The following is a 21,206-nucleotide window of genomic DNA, read 5'->3' as shown; positions in this document are numbered from 1 at the left end:
CTCTATTCGGCATCGAAGAGTAGGTAAAGAGTTTTGCTTTGTATTCCGAATAAATATATGATTTTGCTTCTGGCCTTTGGCCAGAGGAGGGGGATACCCAGCTTCTGAACCCCCCCCCCCTCCCAGTTGCACAAACATGGCCACCATGTCAACTTTTCCATTTCTTTCCTTCTCCTTAAGTTGCTCAGTCTCAAAAAACTTAGAGGGAACACTGCTGGTGATACATAATGAGTAAATCAATATTTTCAAAGAAGTGAACTTTACGTTGACCATAACTGTTATGGTCATACATGGTGCATACATTGAATTTTCAAAACATGAACTTTAGAATGACCACAATAGCTATGGTTATATGTCAAATGACCGTGATTCCATGAATTGATAACAACTGAATATATATATATATGACAATAAAACACACACATTATTATCATCTTAAAACAGCAATAAAATTTCAGCCAACCTACAAAACTATTCAGAGCATAAACTTGGTTGACTGTTGTGAGGGTCGAGATTGAGTTAAACCCCTTAAACATAAACCTGGTAAAGTACGACAGGACCATACACACACTGTATGCCATCCTTATTTCATTTTGTCAACTCTTTCTTCTATCACCTTCAGACGTTCTTCTAGGTCGTTGACTGCAGACACGTTCTTTGGAATCTTTCGAATCCTTTTACGTTTGAACACTGAATAAAAATGATAAAATTATGAATGTAGTAATTTTTTATCTGTATGATAAAGAATTGTAAAATCAAAAGATTAGCTCTAGTGTACTAACCCATATTAATAGATCAAAAATCTAGTACATTTGACGAAGAGAGCTCTAAAAGGTCAATGTCAAAAAAACTTTGAACTACTTGTGCATTATACATTTTGCATAACCTGCGTAAGTCATTTGATTGTGACTACCAAGTTGATGATCGTTTTTGGTCCTAACACTAGATTTTCATGACTTTATAATTACAAATACTGCTTGGTGTAGAGATTTGAAATACATGCAAGCAACAATTCGATGTATTAGCATTGGTATTGATCTTGATAATGTCCTGTCAACTTACTGGTTGAGTAGATATTGTCAAGATCAACCCTGTAAAGGTTCTACGCTAAACCATGTCTATCTTTCTGTCAGAGAAGAAATTTTTTGTCATGTAGCAATTTCAACATCTACATTATTTGATAATGTTAAGATAGTTCTGTCGTAGGATACTTCAATACAATACAAAGTAGCAGGATGTTATACAGAGCACATGAGAAGTACAAAAAGCAAAGGGACACTGAAGGCCATCAATTAACAATTCCTCTAGTAAAGCTACATTAGCTGCAACTGGAATTTTTCTTAAAACAAAACTGTTTTCAAATTGTTTGATAAAATGACTTATACTCATAATATCATACACCTTGAAAAGTACTCAATCACCTGTTGCGATACATATTAGTGCAATGCCATCAAATTGATTTTAGTTCTGCAACCCAAAATTAATGCTCCCGATGAATTAAGATTTCAAGTTATTACTATATAGTGTTACAACATAGATAAAATAAACAAAATTGACGTGGGCAATATAAGATTTTTCGCATATTTAACAATTTTGTAAATATGATGTCAGTTGTCTTATCCAAAAAATAATACCCCAGTTACAGCAAGTGCAGGTTTAAAGAAATGAAGGATTTGAAAATGCTTGTCGATAAAATGTTCCTTTTCTTTTCGTCTTTCCTTTTATTTGACAAAACTGAATAACATTTATTAAAAAGAAAAAAGTGTTGCCCAGGAATACTTGCCTTTTCTACTAGTATCTTGTTTCCAAAGAGAAATGTAACGTCTATAAATCCAACTGTTTCGAAACCAATGGCGAATCTTATCCAGCAGGTTGTCATAGGTATTGCGTCTTTCACCCATTAGTCCTGGCTGGAGATGTGCTTCTTTGAATGCAGTGTTGACAATAGACATAACAAGCACCACATAGATACAGTTCTTCAGAAAGAGAAGTGTTGAGATCATGATCTGTGCAACTACAGAATCAGCATACTCACTGTGGTGTGAAGAAGTCAGAGGGAGAAATAACAGTTGTGTCATTGTGTCATACAGGCTAGCATATCCTAAAGTTGGTGCTATCAAGAAGTAGAACAACTGAGCATATGCAAAGAATATAATAAAGAATAGTGGTGTGAATAAGAGAAGTCGTCGCACAGCAATACCAATACATATGCCAAGAATAGACGTGGTTCGATTCAGAGAGATAATATTAATCAATCCAATAATTGAAACAAAAGATACAAGTGCAAGGACTATTGTATGGATGTCATCAATAAATGTCAGATATCGTACACTTCCATAGCAGTCTGAAATAAATATATGTCATTGCTTGTTAAAGGGGAATGACACTACAGGAGTTAAGACATTTTTGTAATTTTTGATCCTGGAGAGTTGTTTTGTACTGTTACATCACTTTCATTACACATAATTGCCAAGTAAAACCTAATTCAACCTCGCTCCTCGTTATGATTTTGGCTCGCTCCTGTGTACTGCAGAAATATGCAATGGTAGAACATGAATATTCATGAGTAGTTCATTTGACGGTAATAACCATTTGGGGGTCATGAATCTGATAACTAAGGAGGCTGTGGTTCTCTATGTTTTTCATTGGGAATAAGCATCCACCTTGATCAGATTTTAATTGTTTATTTGTTTAATGTGTAGTAATTTGTGTACAAACAAATACCCCCTTGTAGACAGGGAGAGGATAATCAGATTGATAAGAACCCCAAAGCAGACAGTCAAGTAAATTCAACTTGGCATGTAAATTACCTTCACAGTGGCTGAGTTCTTGAAGTACCCATTTCATCACGACCAATCGTAGAATCAGCATGGCGGTGGAAATCATGCCTAAAGCCGAACCTGTCAAGTACCATGCGTTCCAGAAACTCCATGCAACTTTACAACCACACACACCTGCATCAGAGAGATATCTGAACAACAAATGTAGTGTGAGAATGCTGAACAGGGCATGACATATTACCGGAAAGACTGCGTCGTTCTTGGCTTGGAATGGATCCATTAAGACCACAGTAGAAACCTCAATCATGGTAGAGATGATACTTGTACTACGACACTCTGCTAGGAATGTTACCGCACTGAGGAGATTCGCATTTGGGTTGTATGTGGTGAACTCCAAGATAAGGACCCGTGTGTACCTATCGACCCATCCGTTATCAATTAGAGTGTCTATGGAATCTCTCGCTGCACGCCCATCTTTACCGAGTGGTGCAATGAAACCATCTGCGTTGTATCGATTGCCACTTGGTGCCCAGACAGAGAGTGTGTACTTTAGATGGTTGTGGTGATGACTACTATGCACCCATGGAGAGTACGTAAAGTTGGTTACATTGTCTGATTGTGATGTTGTCCATCCTGTTCCGTATGCCCCTTTATCCATCTCTTCATGAGAAATGCACTTCTCATGAATTGCTTTCAGTACTGGTTTATCTGAACAGAGGTCTGAAAAAGTATGAAATGATAGGAACAAAATGAGACTATGACATATGAAAAGGAGCAACTCTAGTATTGAAAACCTGAAATCGCTATTAATAATGTTTACTCATTAATATAACATAGTACCCACTTATTGCCTGGCTATGAGAACTAGAAGTGTCTCTTACTTTTAAAGCTATGTTTAGTTTAAACAATGACTATATCATTAAGTCTAAATGAGTTTATAGTCTAATTACTTCACATTTGTAGGAACCATGCAAAATTATACTAAGAAGATCAAATGAATGCAGATCATGTATGGCATTCAACAGCCCTGAACATGAATAAATATCTTGGTAATGTGTGCAGGTTAGCTAAGGAAGCCAGAAAGGAAATAAAAAAATTGAAAATGATTATTTTCATGTCAGAATCAAACTTGTTATCGTTTTTTCATTCCTACCTGTTGCGATACGTTGCTGTCGCAAGGTGATGTTGCTGACAACATAGGACATGTCTGTGATTTCTTTGTCAAAATATAGTGCCCGTTTGTTGATCCATTCTAGAATACAGCTAACATCCCTGCACTAAAAAACACAGACAACCACGGAAAGACGTTACATATCCAAATTAATGGTATGTAGTAATACTACATTGTAGTTTCACAAATTGAATACACAAATATAGCATTTGATGGATATAACATGTGACCGTCAGAGCTGTGGCTGGCCAACAGTTGACCAGCAATGAATTATTCTGGATGATCTGATAGATAGTCTTCTTGAAAGTGAAACTGTAGCGTGATTTCCGAGGCCTAACCCCAGAACAATAAAAAGCTAAGAAACAAACAAAATAACTGAAAAAACACTACAAGCCAGCATTGCTAATGCAAACACTCATACTAACAATCACATTACATAATCAAACATATAAACAGAACACGACAGATTATATTGGCCATATGGATGACAAATAGGTATTTAAATGGATTTTTGATCAAGAAAACAACTTTACTATTTTATTCTGCTTGAAAAATACCAAATGAGGAACAACATGGATCAAGTCCGTGTTTGTTACTTATTTATTGTAAAAGACTTGTTATTGTTTATATAGGCATAGGCATTGGAGAGCTCTCCAATGTCATAGGCAGTGAATTTTAGTCAAACATATCATTTGGGTTTTTTGCAATTGTCTTACAAATCCAGACTTGGTCTAATTGTTAACATAATAATTGTTTTTAAAAGTATAGAAACAGGATAGTAATACTTTTCATCTTTTAAACATTTTGCTCAAATAAATAACAATATCTCATCTATATGACCACTTTAACAACACAGCCTGACAAATATGTATTAAATTACCTGGAGTGCTTCTCTGCGCCCAATAGTCTGATACATGGCTTTGTTACTATAGTAATGGGATGGAGATCTGTACACTTGAGTGATCAGTACTGTCACCACAAGAAACAGTATCCAAAATATCATGTCTTTCATCGTTTTCATCAGCTTCCTATGTTTGATGTAAAGTTGTCTTGCACTCTTTATCTCCTTTGGTGTTGGGGGAGAGGCAAAGTCACTTGTGTCTGATTGGTGAAGGTTTGGAAAATAGAAAAACAACACAAAATGATATCAATAATGAGAATCTTGAAAGTTTTAGTATAAACTATAATCTGGGCAAATATCTATAAATTCCTACAGAAATAAAATACCACTATGGTATTTTGATAGTCTCTCTGAAATGTCACTAGTCTCGTAGAATAAGTAATGAAGACGGTGTCTTACATTAAGAGAAGAGGGAGAAATTTTCTACCTTGGACATTAGAACCATTTAGTTCAGAATTAAAACAGTGTACAGTCATTCCCATCTAATATATCTTACACACTTACAGGCATGTACTTGGTTGATGTGTATGGTATGTTTAATCTAGTCAGTGCATTGATTGCTTGCAATGGTTCTAGGTTTGGTTCACCAATTTCAAATGCTCACACGTCAGCAAGATATCATTGACATTGAGCCGCTCGATCTTGCTTGCTAGAAAACATTTGTTTAAACTATTTTGTTCATAGACATATTTAATGATTCTCACAAACCAGAGCTGTTATTTCTTCCGCTACACTTCCAGTGGGGCAGTTAAGAATTGTGCCGTAAAACAGGCCGTGGTTTGCAACAATGTATTTAATATTGTTTAAAATGACATCGATTTACTCGTACTATTGTCCCTGTTTAGTAGCATAGAACATTACATCCCATTGGATTTTGGTGATATAAATACAAATTATTTGGTTGATTGATTGATTGATTGATTGATTGATTGATTGATTGATTGATTGATTGATTGGCTTTCTTATCAATTCCAATATAAGCAGAAATATGGTCTCTATTTACATTGCTTTAACTGTATGTATACTACACATAGATTACTCACATTTTAGTTTGCGAGTCTCTTCCACTTTAATGGAATCAAACTGAATGGGTTGTTTGATACCACGTTCATCACTGCTGTCTGGTTCCGCTTTGGTTGGTTCTTTGAGCAACTTGAACTTCAGTGTAAGCACAAAGGCTATTAGGATTGCCTGTATAAAGAGAACATGAAGAAGGACAATATAATCAGTGACATTTCCTTTTGTTAGCATTAGAGAAATGAGATAATTTGACAGATAATGTATGCTACTCTAAAAAAGATCACGTCAATAAACTGTAGCTATAAAGTTACTTATTACACTATGTCGCATAAGTCAATAAGTTGAATGTTAGAACAAAAAGGCGGTGTTTATTTCTACAGACACTCCTATTGAAATGTATGCAGAAATGGATAAACAAAATATTGTACATGTATATGTGTATCATACACAATGACAATATTACATTTTATATTATTTTTAGTATGCTTACGTGTCACGTTCATTGTATATAGTATACTTGGTATGTATACAGTAATTAGGGTATAGCAGATTTACATGTACTTACACTAATAATGATACAAAAATGAAATGTTTAACTTGCTTACCTTTAATGGGTCAATTAGCAATGATGACAGAAACAAAGATGAAAGTTGAGATGTTAACCATTCCTTTGAAACATCTGGACCCCATTGTAGGCTGTACAGTACAACAAAGAATGCTGACAGAAGTACGCAAATACAAACTAAGAACCAAGCAATCCATTTACACCACCAAGGTAACGGGAAGTTTTTGTCATCGATGTCCGAGAGATTGTCTGCGGTGTTCAGAATAGTTGCTGAACCATGCCTTCTCTTTACACCATGATAAGGCTTGGATTTACTGAATAGATACACTGTGATGATGGATACTGGTAAGGTTACCAGGCAACTGATCAATCCTGTATAGATCATGCCAAGAGGAATCTCTATCGGTCCCAACTGTATTATCTTTGTTGACTGAACTCTATCATCACTGTTGTAAAACATAGCATTTGCCAACATTGTTAAAAACATGGCAGTCAGACAACAGGATAGGCGTTCGACTCGTGTAAAGGAACTTGGTATTTGCCTATTTACGACGGAACCCCATAGGTAGTCATCGGTCATTTTATCTCGACCATGGCTTGACATCAAATGCACAAATTTCGTCAATTGGGGTTTGCTGCAAACTGGTAGTACTTGTCGTAAAGTGCTGCTAGATTTATCAATAGCAAACCATTTGTAACAGGTGAAATGGAATCTATATGTCAAAATCAAAAGATGTTTATTATGATTTCAATAGGTAAAATCAATTAGTAAAGAGAATATGAGAGAACTTCACATAATAATACTCAGTTACTACAAATGTAAGTATGTGTACCTCTTTAAACGTATCTGCCAATCTCTTTACAGTTTATCATATTTTCATCGCTGCTAATTAGTTTAGCTTCAAGGACAAATCCTGGAGGAGCCCATATCTTTTCCTTTATAATGTTTATGTTTATTATGTGGCTTGTACATATTGTGTACATTAAGACTTTATGACTTGAAGAACGGATTGTACGGAAGGGCAAAACTTTAAGAAGGGCTGAAAACGAATACTAATGAGGTATAAAAACCTTGGCCAAAAAGGTATACCCAATATTAACATGCTAATTTATGCACACATGTTTGGCATTGACAATACTATATAATAATGTTGGGCTGATTGGCAAAGGTATTGAAAGCTCTGTCAGTCTTTCAAACATTTAAAAAGATAAGTTAAAGGCATTATCACAAAATGGGTTTAAGTACAATGGGCAGTGTACTGGGACACGCTACGGATAGTTAGTGCATGGCATCTTGATCTTTTCATTGTAATACACAACACATTATTATAGATACATATGATAACTCACTGCAGCACATAACTTATAATGACCCTGATTTGAGGCATGAATGGTGAAAAAATAAATATGCATTATTAAGAGAAATAACAAAAACAAATTTGAAAATGACTATCTCTCTTATGTTGAACTTATTCAAGCATGGCCTCTTAGAATGGATAATTCACTTGAAATATATTGAAATGTAACACATACTTGTGTTTCTTCTGAAGATCAAGGACTTCAATTCTCTCCAAGAACCAACCATCAACCAGCTTGCCCTTAGTAATATTCAACCAGATGTGAATGTACAGCAATGGGCCAAGACACTTGGGCACTGACATAATGAAAGTTCTCACTGAGCCAGTGGACAGCTTCTGCAGGAGAAATATTTCAAAAATGATTAAAAGGGTAAAAACTGAAAATTCCGAAAAGTTTGTCCAGAAAAGTCGATGACAAGTTATTCTGTTTTAGTAGATGGGTCATGCCTCTAGTTATTCTTAACTCCTAATATCCTCTATTGAGAATGACATCTTTCTCATAAATTTTATAAAGAAATTGGATTCTGAGATAAGAAAGCAGAAAAAGCACTGACATCACCATGATATAAAATAACATACGAACATAACAAAACTAGCATATAAGACAAATACAATTTAAAATAAGAATGCTTTAGTTATTATTTTGCATCAGAGATTCTCCACATGACTGTTTAAACTATGACATCAAAGTTGCAGTTCAATTTATCACATGACATTTAACAGGTGAATTATGTTGAGGCAAAAATGAAAAAGGTTGTTTCTTATAACACAACGTCACAAAATAAAGTAGGTATTTTACTTTATTTTTACTGTGAGATGGTACCAAAAACATTATTGTACACATTTATGCAAATGAGTGTATGTGAATGTTCCTTGCATACCAAATCATGTGATTACACAGTATGATTGTTAGAGAATTTGTTGTTAACATGTTTTAGGTAAACAATTATGTAATAATGACAGAACCTCGTGCACAGTAGTTCTAGGGGAGAAATTCCCGGGGGCAGAACCAGAGGCCAACTCTGGTAGGGATGTGTGGCTAGTGCTGGAAACCCCAGGCCCCATTTTAGACCCATTTTGACCAAAAATCAAAACCAAATTTTAGACCATTACAGGTTTCTAAAAGATGAAAGTTTAGACCTAACAACATTTTCCTTAGGAGGCAACATTTTGGGGCAATTAATGGCAATTATGATTTGGTAAGGAGAGTGGACCACATTTTAGACCAAGCAAAATAAAAAATAATAGAAAGTGGACCCCATTTTAGACTCTTCAACTCAAAAAAACACACCCCATTTTAGACCAAAAGGGCTAGAAAATGCACCCCAAAGGGCGGCACATATACGTATACTCATATAAGGGGAGTACCACCCCCCCACCCCCCCACCCCCCCACCCCGGGAGAAATTAGGCTGGACGTGTGACGTGTGAGTACCAGAGCGAGTACTTTGGGGTATTTGCACTAAATGCTTGTGGTGTTTTCTGTTGCACGTGAAAATAGGACTGTTGGGCAACATTGTACACATTCATGCAAATACTCCAACTATTCATCGCAACACTTATACTTCTGCTTCATTGGGTTCTATCTTTAGTATTGAACAACATACAACATATTACCACAATTCTTTCCTTATCCTTGAGGAATTTGACCCCACTTTGATCTTGTTCACCAGTTATTTCAAATGAAACATCACACGTTGTCCCTGCATTTGGTCTGAGTCCAGTGTAAACAGTTATCTGGTACAAATAGTTGTCTTCAGTCTTGTTCCCAAATAAAGGAGGCGACAGCCACTGGAAAAGTAAATATTGAGATAAATATTTCTGAGCTATCACTGGGCATAATATCTGACAAAACATATATTTAAAATGAGAGACACTGTCGTAAAAACGTTTACTTAAGCACACAACTTGGGCTAGAAATTCTGAACAAAATGATGAAAAGAAAATGTGAGAACGTCCTATAATGAAGTATACTGGTTCATACCATGCTTTAATATTGACAAAGAAGAAATGCATTATAACTAAAATTGGCACAAGCTGAGTTATCTTTTTTTTCTGGGTGGGGGGCATGAAAATACTTAAGCCATGATTAAATTCTAAATGTTTTTGTTGATCTGTATGCCTTCTATGACATTCTGGCTTCTGGCACTGTGGAATATTTACAATTGCATGGTAGTGGTTTTCTCAACATTTTAATAATACACATAATATACATATAATAAAGTATGTCAGTGATTACATCATTATGTCTTAATACAAGATTTAAGTTCAATTGTTTGCATGTGATGGTGAAGTATGCATCAGTAAGTAGAATACTATGAATGCCTAAATATGTACTGTACATTAAATTACACCCAAAGTGTATAACTCAGCTAATAGTTCCCCTTTAAACAAAGTGGATTGCACTGGATTTATTTTGCTATTACTATTAGACTTTTAGTAAGCTTAATATATAATGAAACGTACCTCAATCAAGTCATGTTTGTCCTTTCTTCGCATCCACATCACAATCAATATATAAACGATGAAGAAAGCTGATATCGTTAACAACACCACCGAGTTGTCAGTAATACCTTTAGTGAACACAGTACTGAAGTCTATTGTATTCACAGGGACAATAATATCAGCAGCAACAAATTTGGTCAGATGACTGCATTCACATACTATGGTGCCGTCACTGGTTACAAGATCACTAGGCTGGAATAGAATGCAGAAGTTTTGTGAGACATCGACAAATTACACATATCTAATATTCTTTCACCCTTTATACGTTATTTTCAAATTACTTTCATCTCCGTACAATTGGCCACATACGTAACAACCTTTCCAAAAATAACTGCTATAAGCTTGTTCAAGCATCATTTTTTTTAAAACTTGACTTTGGCAATTCTCTGCTGTATGGATTAATACTTAGTATATTGAGTATATTAAGCCATTGCAACACAGAGAATTCAGCTATACTGGTATGATCATTACACAGTTACAAACATGAACACCAGTTCTTAAGGAACTTCACTAAGGGTCACTGTGCTAGTTAGTACTTCAATTTCCTGTACACCAGCTACAAGCATTAAATGGCCAATTGCCATGATCGTACTTGTTAGATATTACAACCCATAACACCAAAGTAAAGCATTTTCTGTATGTACCACAAAAGTCGATTATCCAGTTCCAAGATGCATTGTGTGAGAGGACGTTGGTTAATATATTGTTACATTTAGTCTTGCATTGTCTTTATTACGTTTGAAATAACATTTTCATCAGGAAATGATGGAAATTCATGTTCACCTCTTTGATTATGAGTGATTTTATAGAACATAAAACTAAATGCCACAATGACAGACAGTGATTTTACAGGTGAACCCAGGGTATGGTCACGTACTCAATACATGTCATTGCATGGAGAAACGCACAATGGCCAATGCATCTTGGAACCGACAACAGGTCTATCGTTTATAGCATCCATATTAAATTTAATAATATACTGTTTAATTTGCTAATTGACCACATAGAAAGGCCACATGCTAGGCTTTTAATCAAACCAATTGAAACAGTATACTTTTACACTTGATATGAATGCTATAAATGAGTGTACCACATACAGAAATTGCTTTACGTCTGTGTTACTTGTTGTATTCAGGCTGAATGATCAGCAATGCAAAGCTGTCAAACTCTGTCATGGTTAACTAGAATCACACCCTTGTGGTCAGTATTCCTAACTATTTTAACATGATATAACAGCAAAAATTTAACTTATCAATTATTTCTTAGTAATATTACATCACACTGCATTATTTCAAAAGGATAATGAGAAAATCTCTCAAAAAAATTGGTGCCGACAATAAAAAATAATCACAAAACAAAAACATTCTTGTTATTTGCATACACCTCAGTATAATGTTATTCATAAACAAAATTATCAGAGTTTTTGTTAAAACTAAAATACAGATGCTAAATATATGATACCACAAAGTGATATTGTATTAAAATAGAAAGTGAAGTATAAACTTGTACTTACCCAGCATCCATCCGATTTCCATTCCTCATCAGTTTCATCCCAATATCGGCAGATTTTAAACCCTGCATTCAAAGTTACTGTTTGAGTATTTTGTGTCCAATTTCCTAGACATGCAAGGGAAGAGATAACAAAATTTTATTTTGTCAAATCTTATTATCATCCTTACTTTAATTCATGGAAAATACAATAGAATCCCTCTGGCGATAGAGTATACTTTTTGAGAAACATTGATATGAAGTCCAAGTCTTTAAAAGTTTGTCTGTTTTGTAACTACATGTAGTGAAAACTATTTAGGATAAATATGTGTAATAAGAACACAACCCCATCCTGCAGGAGTGTCAGTGTGAGTACTTCAGGTTTATATGTATATTTGCAGTGTTTTGTGCCTTTCAATCACTAAGCTCATGAAAGTACAACCACACTGAACACTATACACACTCATGCAAATACCCTGAGTATGCTACACATGCACTCACTCACCATGGGGTTTTGTCATATAACTCACCGAATGTAATCAACAGATTGTATGAGTGGATGTCTTTGTTATCATTGTTGTAGAACACTGTCATTGGATAGTCTCCAGTAAGTGACCACTTGTTGTCATACATGGTTTCATTAGGTAAGACATCGGTCATGACGTAGACGTCAATCTCTGAAGTCGGGTCGTCTGAATCAATGGTTAAAGTCAGTAGGCTCTCTGGCTCTGATTCGTTGATTTGAAAGTACAGCCTTTCCTCAATCAGCAGATTTGTCTCAATTGTGGTAATTACTGATTTACGTTTATCACCTCTTTCTTGACGTTTTATCTCAAGAACATTAGTTCCTGGCAGTGGATCAGCGGTTCTGGTTTCATCAAGCACTTCCAAAGACAGTAAAGGCGAACCTATTAATGGTTTGGGGGTGTTCCATGTGATTGGGTTCATGGCAACTCCTATGAACTATGACGAAAAGGGAGAAACATATTAGAATTCAAGAAAAATGAGCATTTGGTAAATGTAAAATCATTCAATTGAAGAATGTATTCTACAAAATTTGTCTAAGAGCTCATCCTAGTACTTTTTGTGTAATAGTATTTACTTGAATATCTTAATTTAGTCTCAATACTGTAATGAAAGGACGACAATGATGATGGTGATGATGATGATGATGATAATGATAAAGATGATGATGATGATGATGATGATGATGATGATGATGATGATGATGATGACTCGTTCTGTTAATGTGATGATGGTGATGATATTGTGAGATGGTAGTGAAGAAAAAGAAAAGAAAAAGTTTAATCGAAAACATAGTCCCCGACAGTTTGAATATTCTGAATGGCTATCGTTCGGTCATTATTGCGAAGGTAATTAAAAAGGTGATGTACATAAATTGACTACAGTAGCTGACAGCTGTGCCAGGTTTGTCCACAGGAGCTGTCACTGTTGCTAAGTTCACCACCTGAAGGGTTGCCTAGTGAGTACGAAGCACGCTAATGCTTCGCACTCGCAAGGCAACCCTTCAGGTCACCCTCTAGTGGTGAACTAAGCAACAGCGCCAGCTTCTGTGGGTTTGTCCATTCATGTCAATGGCATACATGAACACTTGGTATATTTTGGGTCATTTGAATTTAAACATAGAGTCCAAGGTCAAGGTCTCATTAAAACATTCACCATGGATAACATGGTCTGGACACTCAAATGAGGTCACTATCTATTAAGATTCCAAAGTTGGAGAGACAAACATTTAATGATACATGTGAATTTTTATGGCAGTCATTCATGCAGCGATACATGAAGGTCAAAAAATCAAAATGAAGCAAATATGCACAATATTTGATCAGAAATTGACTCATACATTCCAGAGATACATGTGGACAAGGACGCATGTATGCAAAGTTGGACAGTATGCCTTTTGCATATACTAATGCCCAAGGATAAGATGATAATTGGAATGACAATTCTGTTCCTAGTACACATTCTTCTTCTTTTGCCTCTTCCCCACCAACTAATTGTCAAATCTTTCATTTGTATCCTACCTTTACAGTCATGATTTCGATTTCATTATCATTTTCATTGCCAGAAGGAAGAGTGAAACCGCCAAATTCAGATGTTAGCTCGCTACCATGGAAATCACTTCTACTACGTCTGTCGGCCATGGCAACAATCCATTCATCTTCGTACATAGCCAAGTTATTACCAATGTCAGCTGCCATCACAGTAATATCAAGGCATGTACTAATTGCATCAAATAGAGTAGTTGTAGGTTCCTTTATCTGGATCAGAGAAAAGTGACATATATTTAGTAAAGGAATACTTCATAAATTAATGATTTGCAAAATTTAATAATTACAAGTGACCTATCATTGGAATAGCACTGCTGGGTTTTTTGGTTTTTTTTTGTAACATGTGTAGAAGTGGTTCTGCTGTTCAGCTCTTCCACTATGCAGTTTCGGTTTAGCAAAGTAATAATTTAAAAGTTGTTATAGTGGTTTCATATGATGACACACACACACACACACACACACACACACACACACACACAAACATACACACACTATAGAACACATTTCACACAGAAAGTTGGTAAACTATAATTGTACTTTTATATTATAACAAAAAAATTCTGTTTTTACCCCTAATTTGCATATTGATAACCCAATCAACTTGTCTTGAACAAACATATCTGCTCATCACATGACACATACACACCAAATTTCAGGCCAATTGACCATCCAGTTTTAGAGGAGAAGACGAAAGTAGGGAAGTTGATGGATGGACGATGCACAGCGGAGAATAATCCTAACCCCTAAGCTCCTTGCAGCTTTTACTGAGAACGGAGCTAATAGTTTGTCCGCTATCCACATAATGCATAAAAAGTTTGGACCGAGAAAATTCACTTCCACAAATTCTACATTGCTCGACTGCTCTAAAATATAGTTACACACAAATTGGGAATCTGACTTAGAAGAGGTCTACTGTAGACTGGAACCAGGCATTATGGGAATAAACATTCCACATCACTCTACAACTCTAAATATAGTCAAATTATGTTTAGGGAACCAAGAAAAGTTATTTACACCAACTTCTACATGGCTTGACTGCTTTTAAATACAAATTGGAAATCTGACGCGGAAGAGGTCTACTGTCCACAAGGGCAAGGCATTATGGGACTAAACATTAATTGCAGCTAACTATCTACAAAACTCTCCCCAAACTGACACTATTGTTGTATGCGTTTTAGCTCCTAACTTTTTTTGTTTCCCCAAATGCCTTGCTCCAGTGTATAGTTGGCCTTTTCTATTAAAAACTAGTCAGATTTTGCTGGACGGCTAGCCTTTGTTCTCATACCTTGTCAACTTCACCAATATCTTGTACAGTAGAATCATATACCACATACAACATATTAGAAGATGAACGAAGAAGATCTAAAGATAAGTGAGAAAAAAGGAGATTTGGTAAGAGACCAATGCTATCAGTAATTAATATAATTGAGCATAGCAGTTTCACTAATACAAATCAGGTTTGTACAGATTGTACGACTTACCATTTCTGATCTTTTCTACAGGTGTGTTGTTGATATAGCTACCAGGGTTGTTTTCCATGAATCTCTGCAATGATGTTGTTGCTGTTCCAATCATATCTGATGCTTTCTTTATCATCTATGATATAAATGATTTTTTTGTAAATTGTAATTTTTATTAATTTACATGCTAGACTAGCAGATATTATTAAATTGGGAGGTGTAAATTAGTCTTTGTAGAGTCCTTTATGATCAAAACACAGCTGCAGCACTTTCAAGTTACCATTCATCGACTCTGTTTGTTACAACCACTCAGAAATCAATATGAAATGGCATGTTCTACACTATAGCAAGATAGCAATTTCTTGTTACATTTGCCTAAATGAAATAAACCATTGAAACATAATGCAACGAGAAAGACACATGGGCACCAAAGTTTTGACATTTGTTTTGCATTTGATGGTGGCATATCGATTCATTTCAGTTTGACAAAATGCCACAAGAAACTGTATTCATTTAATCTTGCTATCTTTAAAGTGTAGCATATGCAGTTTCTTATTAGTTTCTGCAAGGTTATATCAAACAGAGCCACTGAAAGGTAAATTGCAATGGGTTGTATTTGGTCCATAGTGAGAAATTTTCTCACTTGATGAGGAATAATAATGTTGAATTCTTATATAGCACTTTCCCATGCCATGTTCAAAAGCGCTTTGCAATTATTACCACAGGCTCAGATCAGAACGGCAAAACAGTCCTTTAGACTTTTTTAACTCCCGGGGGGGGGGGCATACAATCCATTGCAGCCATTTAAGTGCATAGGATTAAAGGATTAAAGCCTTCACATTGCAACGTACATCCTACCAGGTCCCCAATTATACAGCTGGGTTGACTGAGGCACAGTCGTGGTTCAAATCTTGCCCAAGGATTTTAGCCACTCAGAAACAAACAGCAGCAATGGGGCTCAAACCTGCAACCTGTAGATTCCAAGCCGGTCACGCTAACCATTCACCCATCACGACTCCACATAATATATAGAAACATCAAATACTAAATGAATGTTGGGTACAATGTAACTACATGGCATTTCTATAAACAAGCATTTATAGTAATAAGTAATTAAACCAAAGAAAGGAAAAAGAAAACAGGGATTCACAACTAGACAAGTTCAGACAACTGTGAATTAGTTTACTTTACATCCTTATAACTCATTTTGATTTTACATACCTCACTTTTTGAAGTGAATCTGTCTGAAGTACAAGTAGTTGTTATGACAGCTAAGGTTTGGGCCACAATTTCTGTATCCTGGATACTAAAGTCCAAGTCAGTGCTCATGACCTCTTCCAATGTATCAATTATCCACCATGCGCCCTGTATTAAAGTGAAATTTTCTATTTTAGACTTTTTTGACACAACATCATGTTGGTTTTACTAATACTCTATTACATGTACAAGAAGGTCTCTAAACTGAGAATTGTCCTGGTATTTTCTACATGTGTGTTAGTACTATTTTATGCACTCAACCAAGCCTAAACCTTTGCTGCTGTATGACAGACAAATGTTTAAAATTTGAAATTACCAGCTGTGATGGTGAACCCATATGAGACTCATTTGGTGAATACTGGGATTGGTCGAGTTTTACCTTATTTTCAGTTGGTATCATGACTCAACTGAATAAGGCTCTTAAAATTTGTACACCTGGGAAGTTGTTTTTGCAACATTTATTTTAACTATTAACAACTGAATCATGATTATATCATTTACTCTATACAGTATTGAATCATCTGTAGGCAATTGTGTAGTTGATGTACACATGATATGGTATAATAAATTTTATCAAATTGAATTTTCGGTCCACACCCTAAAATGAACATTGCAACTCGATCATGATTTCAATAAAATATATTGTTGATTGTCCAATCAAAAAATAATATTCCAGTTACAGCCAGTGCAGTTTTAAAGGAAAAGTCCAGTCAAACTTTAATCGTTTTAGATTAACAGAAATCAAATAGTGCATATGTCTGTGAAATGTTGTATTACAGACGGATGCACAGATGGTCTGCCTGCCTTGATTTTGGGGTTACTAAAAGTACAAGATAGTATAAGTTACCTTGGTCAACAGTTCAGCTTCGACTGATTCTTCCATGCATGATTCCTGAAATGATAAACAATTTCAGAGCAATTTAATTAAAATTGTATACAGTGTCTGACTTGATTGACAGTTTTTAAAAATTAATATAGGTACAAGTTGCCAAAATTAATATAGGTACAAGTTGCCAAAATTAATGTAGGTACAAGTTGCCAAAATTAATATAGGTACAGGTTGCCAAAATTAATTCTAATCTAATGTTATCAGCAGTAAAGGAAGTCACGTTGACGGCATGAACAGTCCTAGAACACCGTGGGAGTTTATTTTAGAACATGACAGATATAAACAAAATCATAAAGCTTTCCGTCAACCGACATCAGAGGCACCGGCTGTTGTTTTGTGTCACTTATCTTGTTGTCTTTACCTAAATTGTCTCTGCTTGAAGCTCACTTCGTGCAAGCAACCGCAACGCTCTATATTCCATAGTTGTATAGGTACAAGTTACCAAAATTAATATAGGTACAAGTTGCCAAAATTAATATAGGTACAAGTTGCCAAAATTAATATAGGTACAAGTTGCCAAAATTAATATAGGTACAAGTTACCAAAATTAATATAGGTACAAGTTACCAAAATTAATATAGGTACAAGTTACCAAAATTAATATAGGTACAAGTTACCAAAATTAATATAGGTACAGGTTGCCAAAACTAATATAGGTACAAGTTACCAAAATTAATATAGGTACAAGTTACCAAAATTAATATAGGTACAAGTTACCAAAATTAATATAGGTACAAGTTGCCAAAATTAATATAGGTACAAGTTACCAAAATTAATATAGGTACAAGTTACCAAAATAAATATAGGTACGAGTTGCCAAAATTAATATAGGTACAAGTTACCAAAATTAATATAGGTACAAGTTGCCAAAATTAATATAGATACAAGTTGCCAAAATTAATATAGGTACGAGTTGTCAAAATTAATATAGGTACAAGTTGCCAAAATTACAAGTTGCCAAAATTAATATAGGTACAAGTTGCCAAAATTAATATAGATACAAGTTACCAAAATAAATATAGGTACAAGTTGCCAAAATTAATATAGGTACTGGTTGCCAAAATTAATATAGGTACAAGTTGCCAAAATTAATATAGATACAAGTTACCAAAATAAATATAGGTACAAGTTGCCAAAATTAATATAGGTACAGGTTGCCAAAATTAATATAGGTACAAGTTACCAAAATTAATATAGGTACAAGTTACCAAAATTAATATAGGTACAAGTTGCCAAAATTAATATAGGTACAAGTTACCAAAATTAATATAGGTACAAGTTACCAAAATTAATATAGATACAAGTTACCAAAATTAATATAGGTACAAGTTACCAAAACTAATATAGGTACAAGTTGACAAAATTAATATAGGTACAAGTTACCAAAATTAATATAGATACAAGTTACCAAAATTAATATAGGTACAAGTTACCAAAACTAATATAGGTACAAGTTGCTATCACTTCCTGGATGAAATCACTGCAAGTGAATGAGACCTATTTACAAATCGACAAATTTTGACAACCCAAGGTTGCTATAACTGGTTTCAAAGAATGTATTCTTTACATTAAGATGAAAGTTTCCATTATCCTAAATTTTGTGTTTTTTCCTTCAAATACCTCTTCAGTTTTGTTGGTGAAATCTACCATCTATAACAATATATAATATGCTAGACTAGTTGCAGTTCCAAAGGTTGATAGCTAGATACCACTACTTTAGAACTGCCAGTTAAAAACAATTGTGATGCCTATGGTCCATCTACCGAAAGCCTTGAGCAGAGATTGGTGTCACATCAACTGGTCTCATAAAGTGGAACATCACAATTATTTTAAACATGCTGTACTAATGAAGCTACATTATGTTATCTATATCAATCATGCCACTCTTCTTGCTAATTTTATTTATTGAGAAATAAAAAGAAGACCTGAAAACATTACCTCGTTACAAATATAGATGATATCAGCTAAGATGTATAAAACATTGTATATCAACATCTTGTCATCATTTTCCAATATTGTATTCAGCATTTCACCGTTTGTAGCAATTTCCATCACGATTTCTGCATTAGTCATGGGTAAATTGACCTGTGACAAATCAAAATAAAACATATGTCATGTAGTAAAACTTGTGCTGGTCCTGCTTCATCAAGATTTGTAAAATACATTATTATGATCTTGGCTAACAAAGCATGAACGTATGATGCATACTGACCTTAACAGGTATAGTGAAGATATCAAATGCTTGAAAAACGTCGATGATGCTGATCAGAACTGCAATGGTAAAGTCCGATTCCTGTCGACCCTGGGGTAAGCATAGAGGAGGTGACGTTGAGTTGTTGGATGTGTATATAAGTTGTCCATGAGTTTCATCACCAGGAGTCTTTGCTCTTATTTCGTATGTTAAACCATTGGTGTTATTGTTGATGTCAACATTCTGAGCAGATGTCGCTTTACTGTAGCCTTCATCTTTCCATCCAACACAAGTGACTTTAAATTGTTGTAAAAGATCAAAGTCTGCTAATCAAAATAAAGATCACCAAACTTTAGATGGATGCTTAACAGTTTATTCTCTCTGTGGGATGCAAAGTGTTCTATTGTAAAGTTTTGATTAAAGGGGAATATAAACGAGAGTGATTTTGTCATAGCTCTGGTCCTTTAACTGATGTCCAGTCTGAGTCTCAAAAATTCACTTTCACAACTCTACATAGCGCAAGAATAAAATTATTCAAATTTGCCATGAACTGGCCCTCTGTACACTAATGTAGGGAATTATGGGATTGGCACCCAAATACCCATGCTGATGTCACCAGTGTCCCAGTCTATCACTTTGAATTGTTTCCGCTTCATTAGCATGTAAGGTGTAACTATTAAACATTTTACATACAAATACTGTATTCTTGGTGACATCAGCATGGGTAATTTGGTGCCAATCCCAGAATTACTTACCACAGCATAGAGGCCACTTAACGTTATGACTAATTTGAATACTTTCATTTGTTTTATTTTTAGAGAAGTCGAGCAATGTAGTCCTTGTGATGAAAGTGACTTTTGAAGACTTACTGGATACCAACCAATGCAGTTAGTACAAGATCAGTCTCACCTGTGTTTTCTTTTTAAGTAATAAACTAAAGTATTACTCTTGTATCACAATAACATGTTAAATTTTGCACTTAGTTGTGTGCTTTGAGTTTTGCACACACATACAAATTTCACCTGGCAAAATGTCGCGAGGATAGTGATGCTAATTAAGTCATCTGCCATTTCTGAAAGTGTTTTTTAGGTATTCAGATAATTTATTTGGCATTTCAGTGAATAATAAACATGGAATTCAGTGGTGTATATTATTTTGTAAATTCTAAATATACCCACTTATGTTCCATATGGCCTCTTCTACATATACCTCTTACCTGTTGCTTGTATGATACACCGTCCACCATATGGCGCTTCGTTAACTAAGGAAAAAGAACATTTTTCATTAATATGAGAGAGAGAGAGAGAGAGAGAGAGAGAGAGAGAGAGAGAGAGAGAGAGAGAGAGAGAGAGAGAGAGAGAGAGAGAGAGAGAGAGAGAGAGAGAGAGAGAGAGAGAGAGAGACTCTTATTTCTTAGTTTTTTTCTGTATTCATTTCATGATTTCTTCCATCATGTAACTGCCACGGCAAAAAACGCGTCTTTGTTTCAAGTTGTGCAGTTAAGATAAAAAGATAAGAGATGATGTGAGGCCAGCTTGATTACCTTTGGA

The 21,206-nt window shown here is 35.0% G+C and overlaps 1 protein-coding gene across 1 annotated transcript; it reads right to left on the bottom strand.

Annotated features, from left to right (window-relative positions):
- Nucleotides 1-242: 242 nt before the first annotated feature.
- LOC144450598 (polycystin-1-like protein 2) lies at nt 243-20,318 on the bottom strand. Its single transcript, XM_078141242.1, has 20 exons — nt 20,258-20,318; nt 19,678-19,979; nt 19,404-19,550; nt 17,424-17,468; nt 16,541-16,684; nt 15,341-15,455; nt 15,145-15,221; nt 13,833-14,069; nt 12,318-12,750; nt 11,813-11,916; nt 10,261-10,491; nt 9,412-9,585; nt 7,971-8,131; nt 6,478-7,150; nt 5,896-6,043; nt 4,832-5,052; nt 3,934-4,057; nt 2,811-3,500; nt 1,784-2,344; nt 243-690 (listed from the first exon to the last, which is right to left on the bottom strand). The coding sequence occupies exons 1-20, from the start codon at nt 20,316-20,318 to the stop codon at nt 584-586; spliced, it is 4,755 nt and encodes a 1,584-aa protein (XP_077997368.1). The 3' UTR covers nt 243-583.
- Between the last annotated feature and the right edge of the window lie 888 nt (nt 20,319-21,206).

This window comes from Glandiceps talaboti, chromosome 20, assembly GCF_964340395.1.
Source record: "Glandiceps talaboti chromosome 20, keGlaTala1.1, whole genome shotgun sequence".
NCBI classification, from domain to species: Eukaryota; Metazoa; Hemichordata; class Enteropneusta; family Spengelidae; genus Glandiceps; species Glandiceps talaboti.
This window is presented reverse-complemented; position numbering and strand designations above follow the sequence as displayed.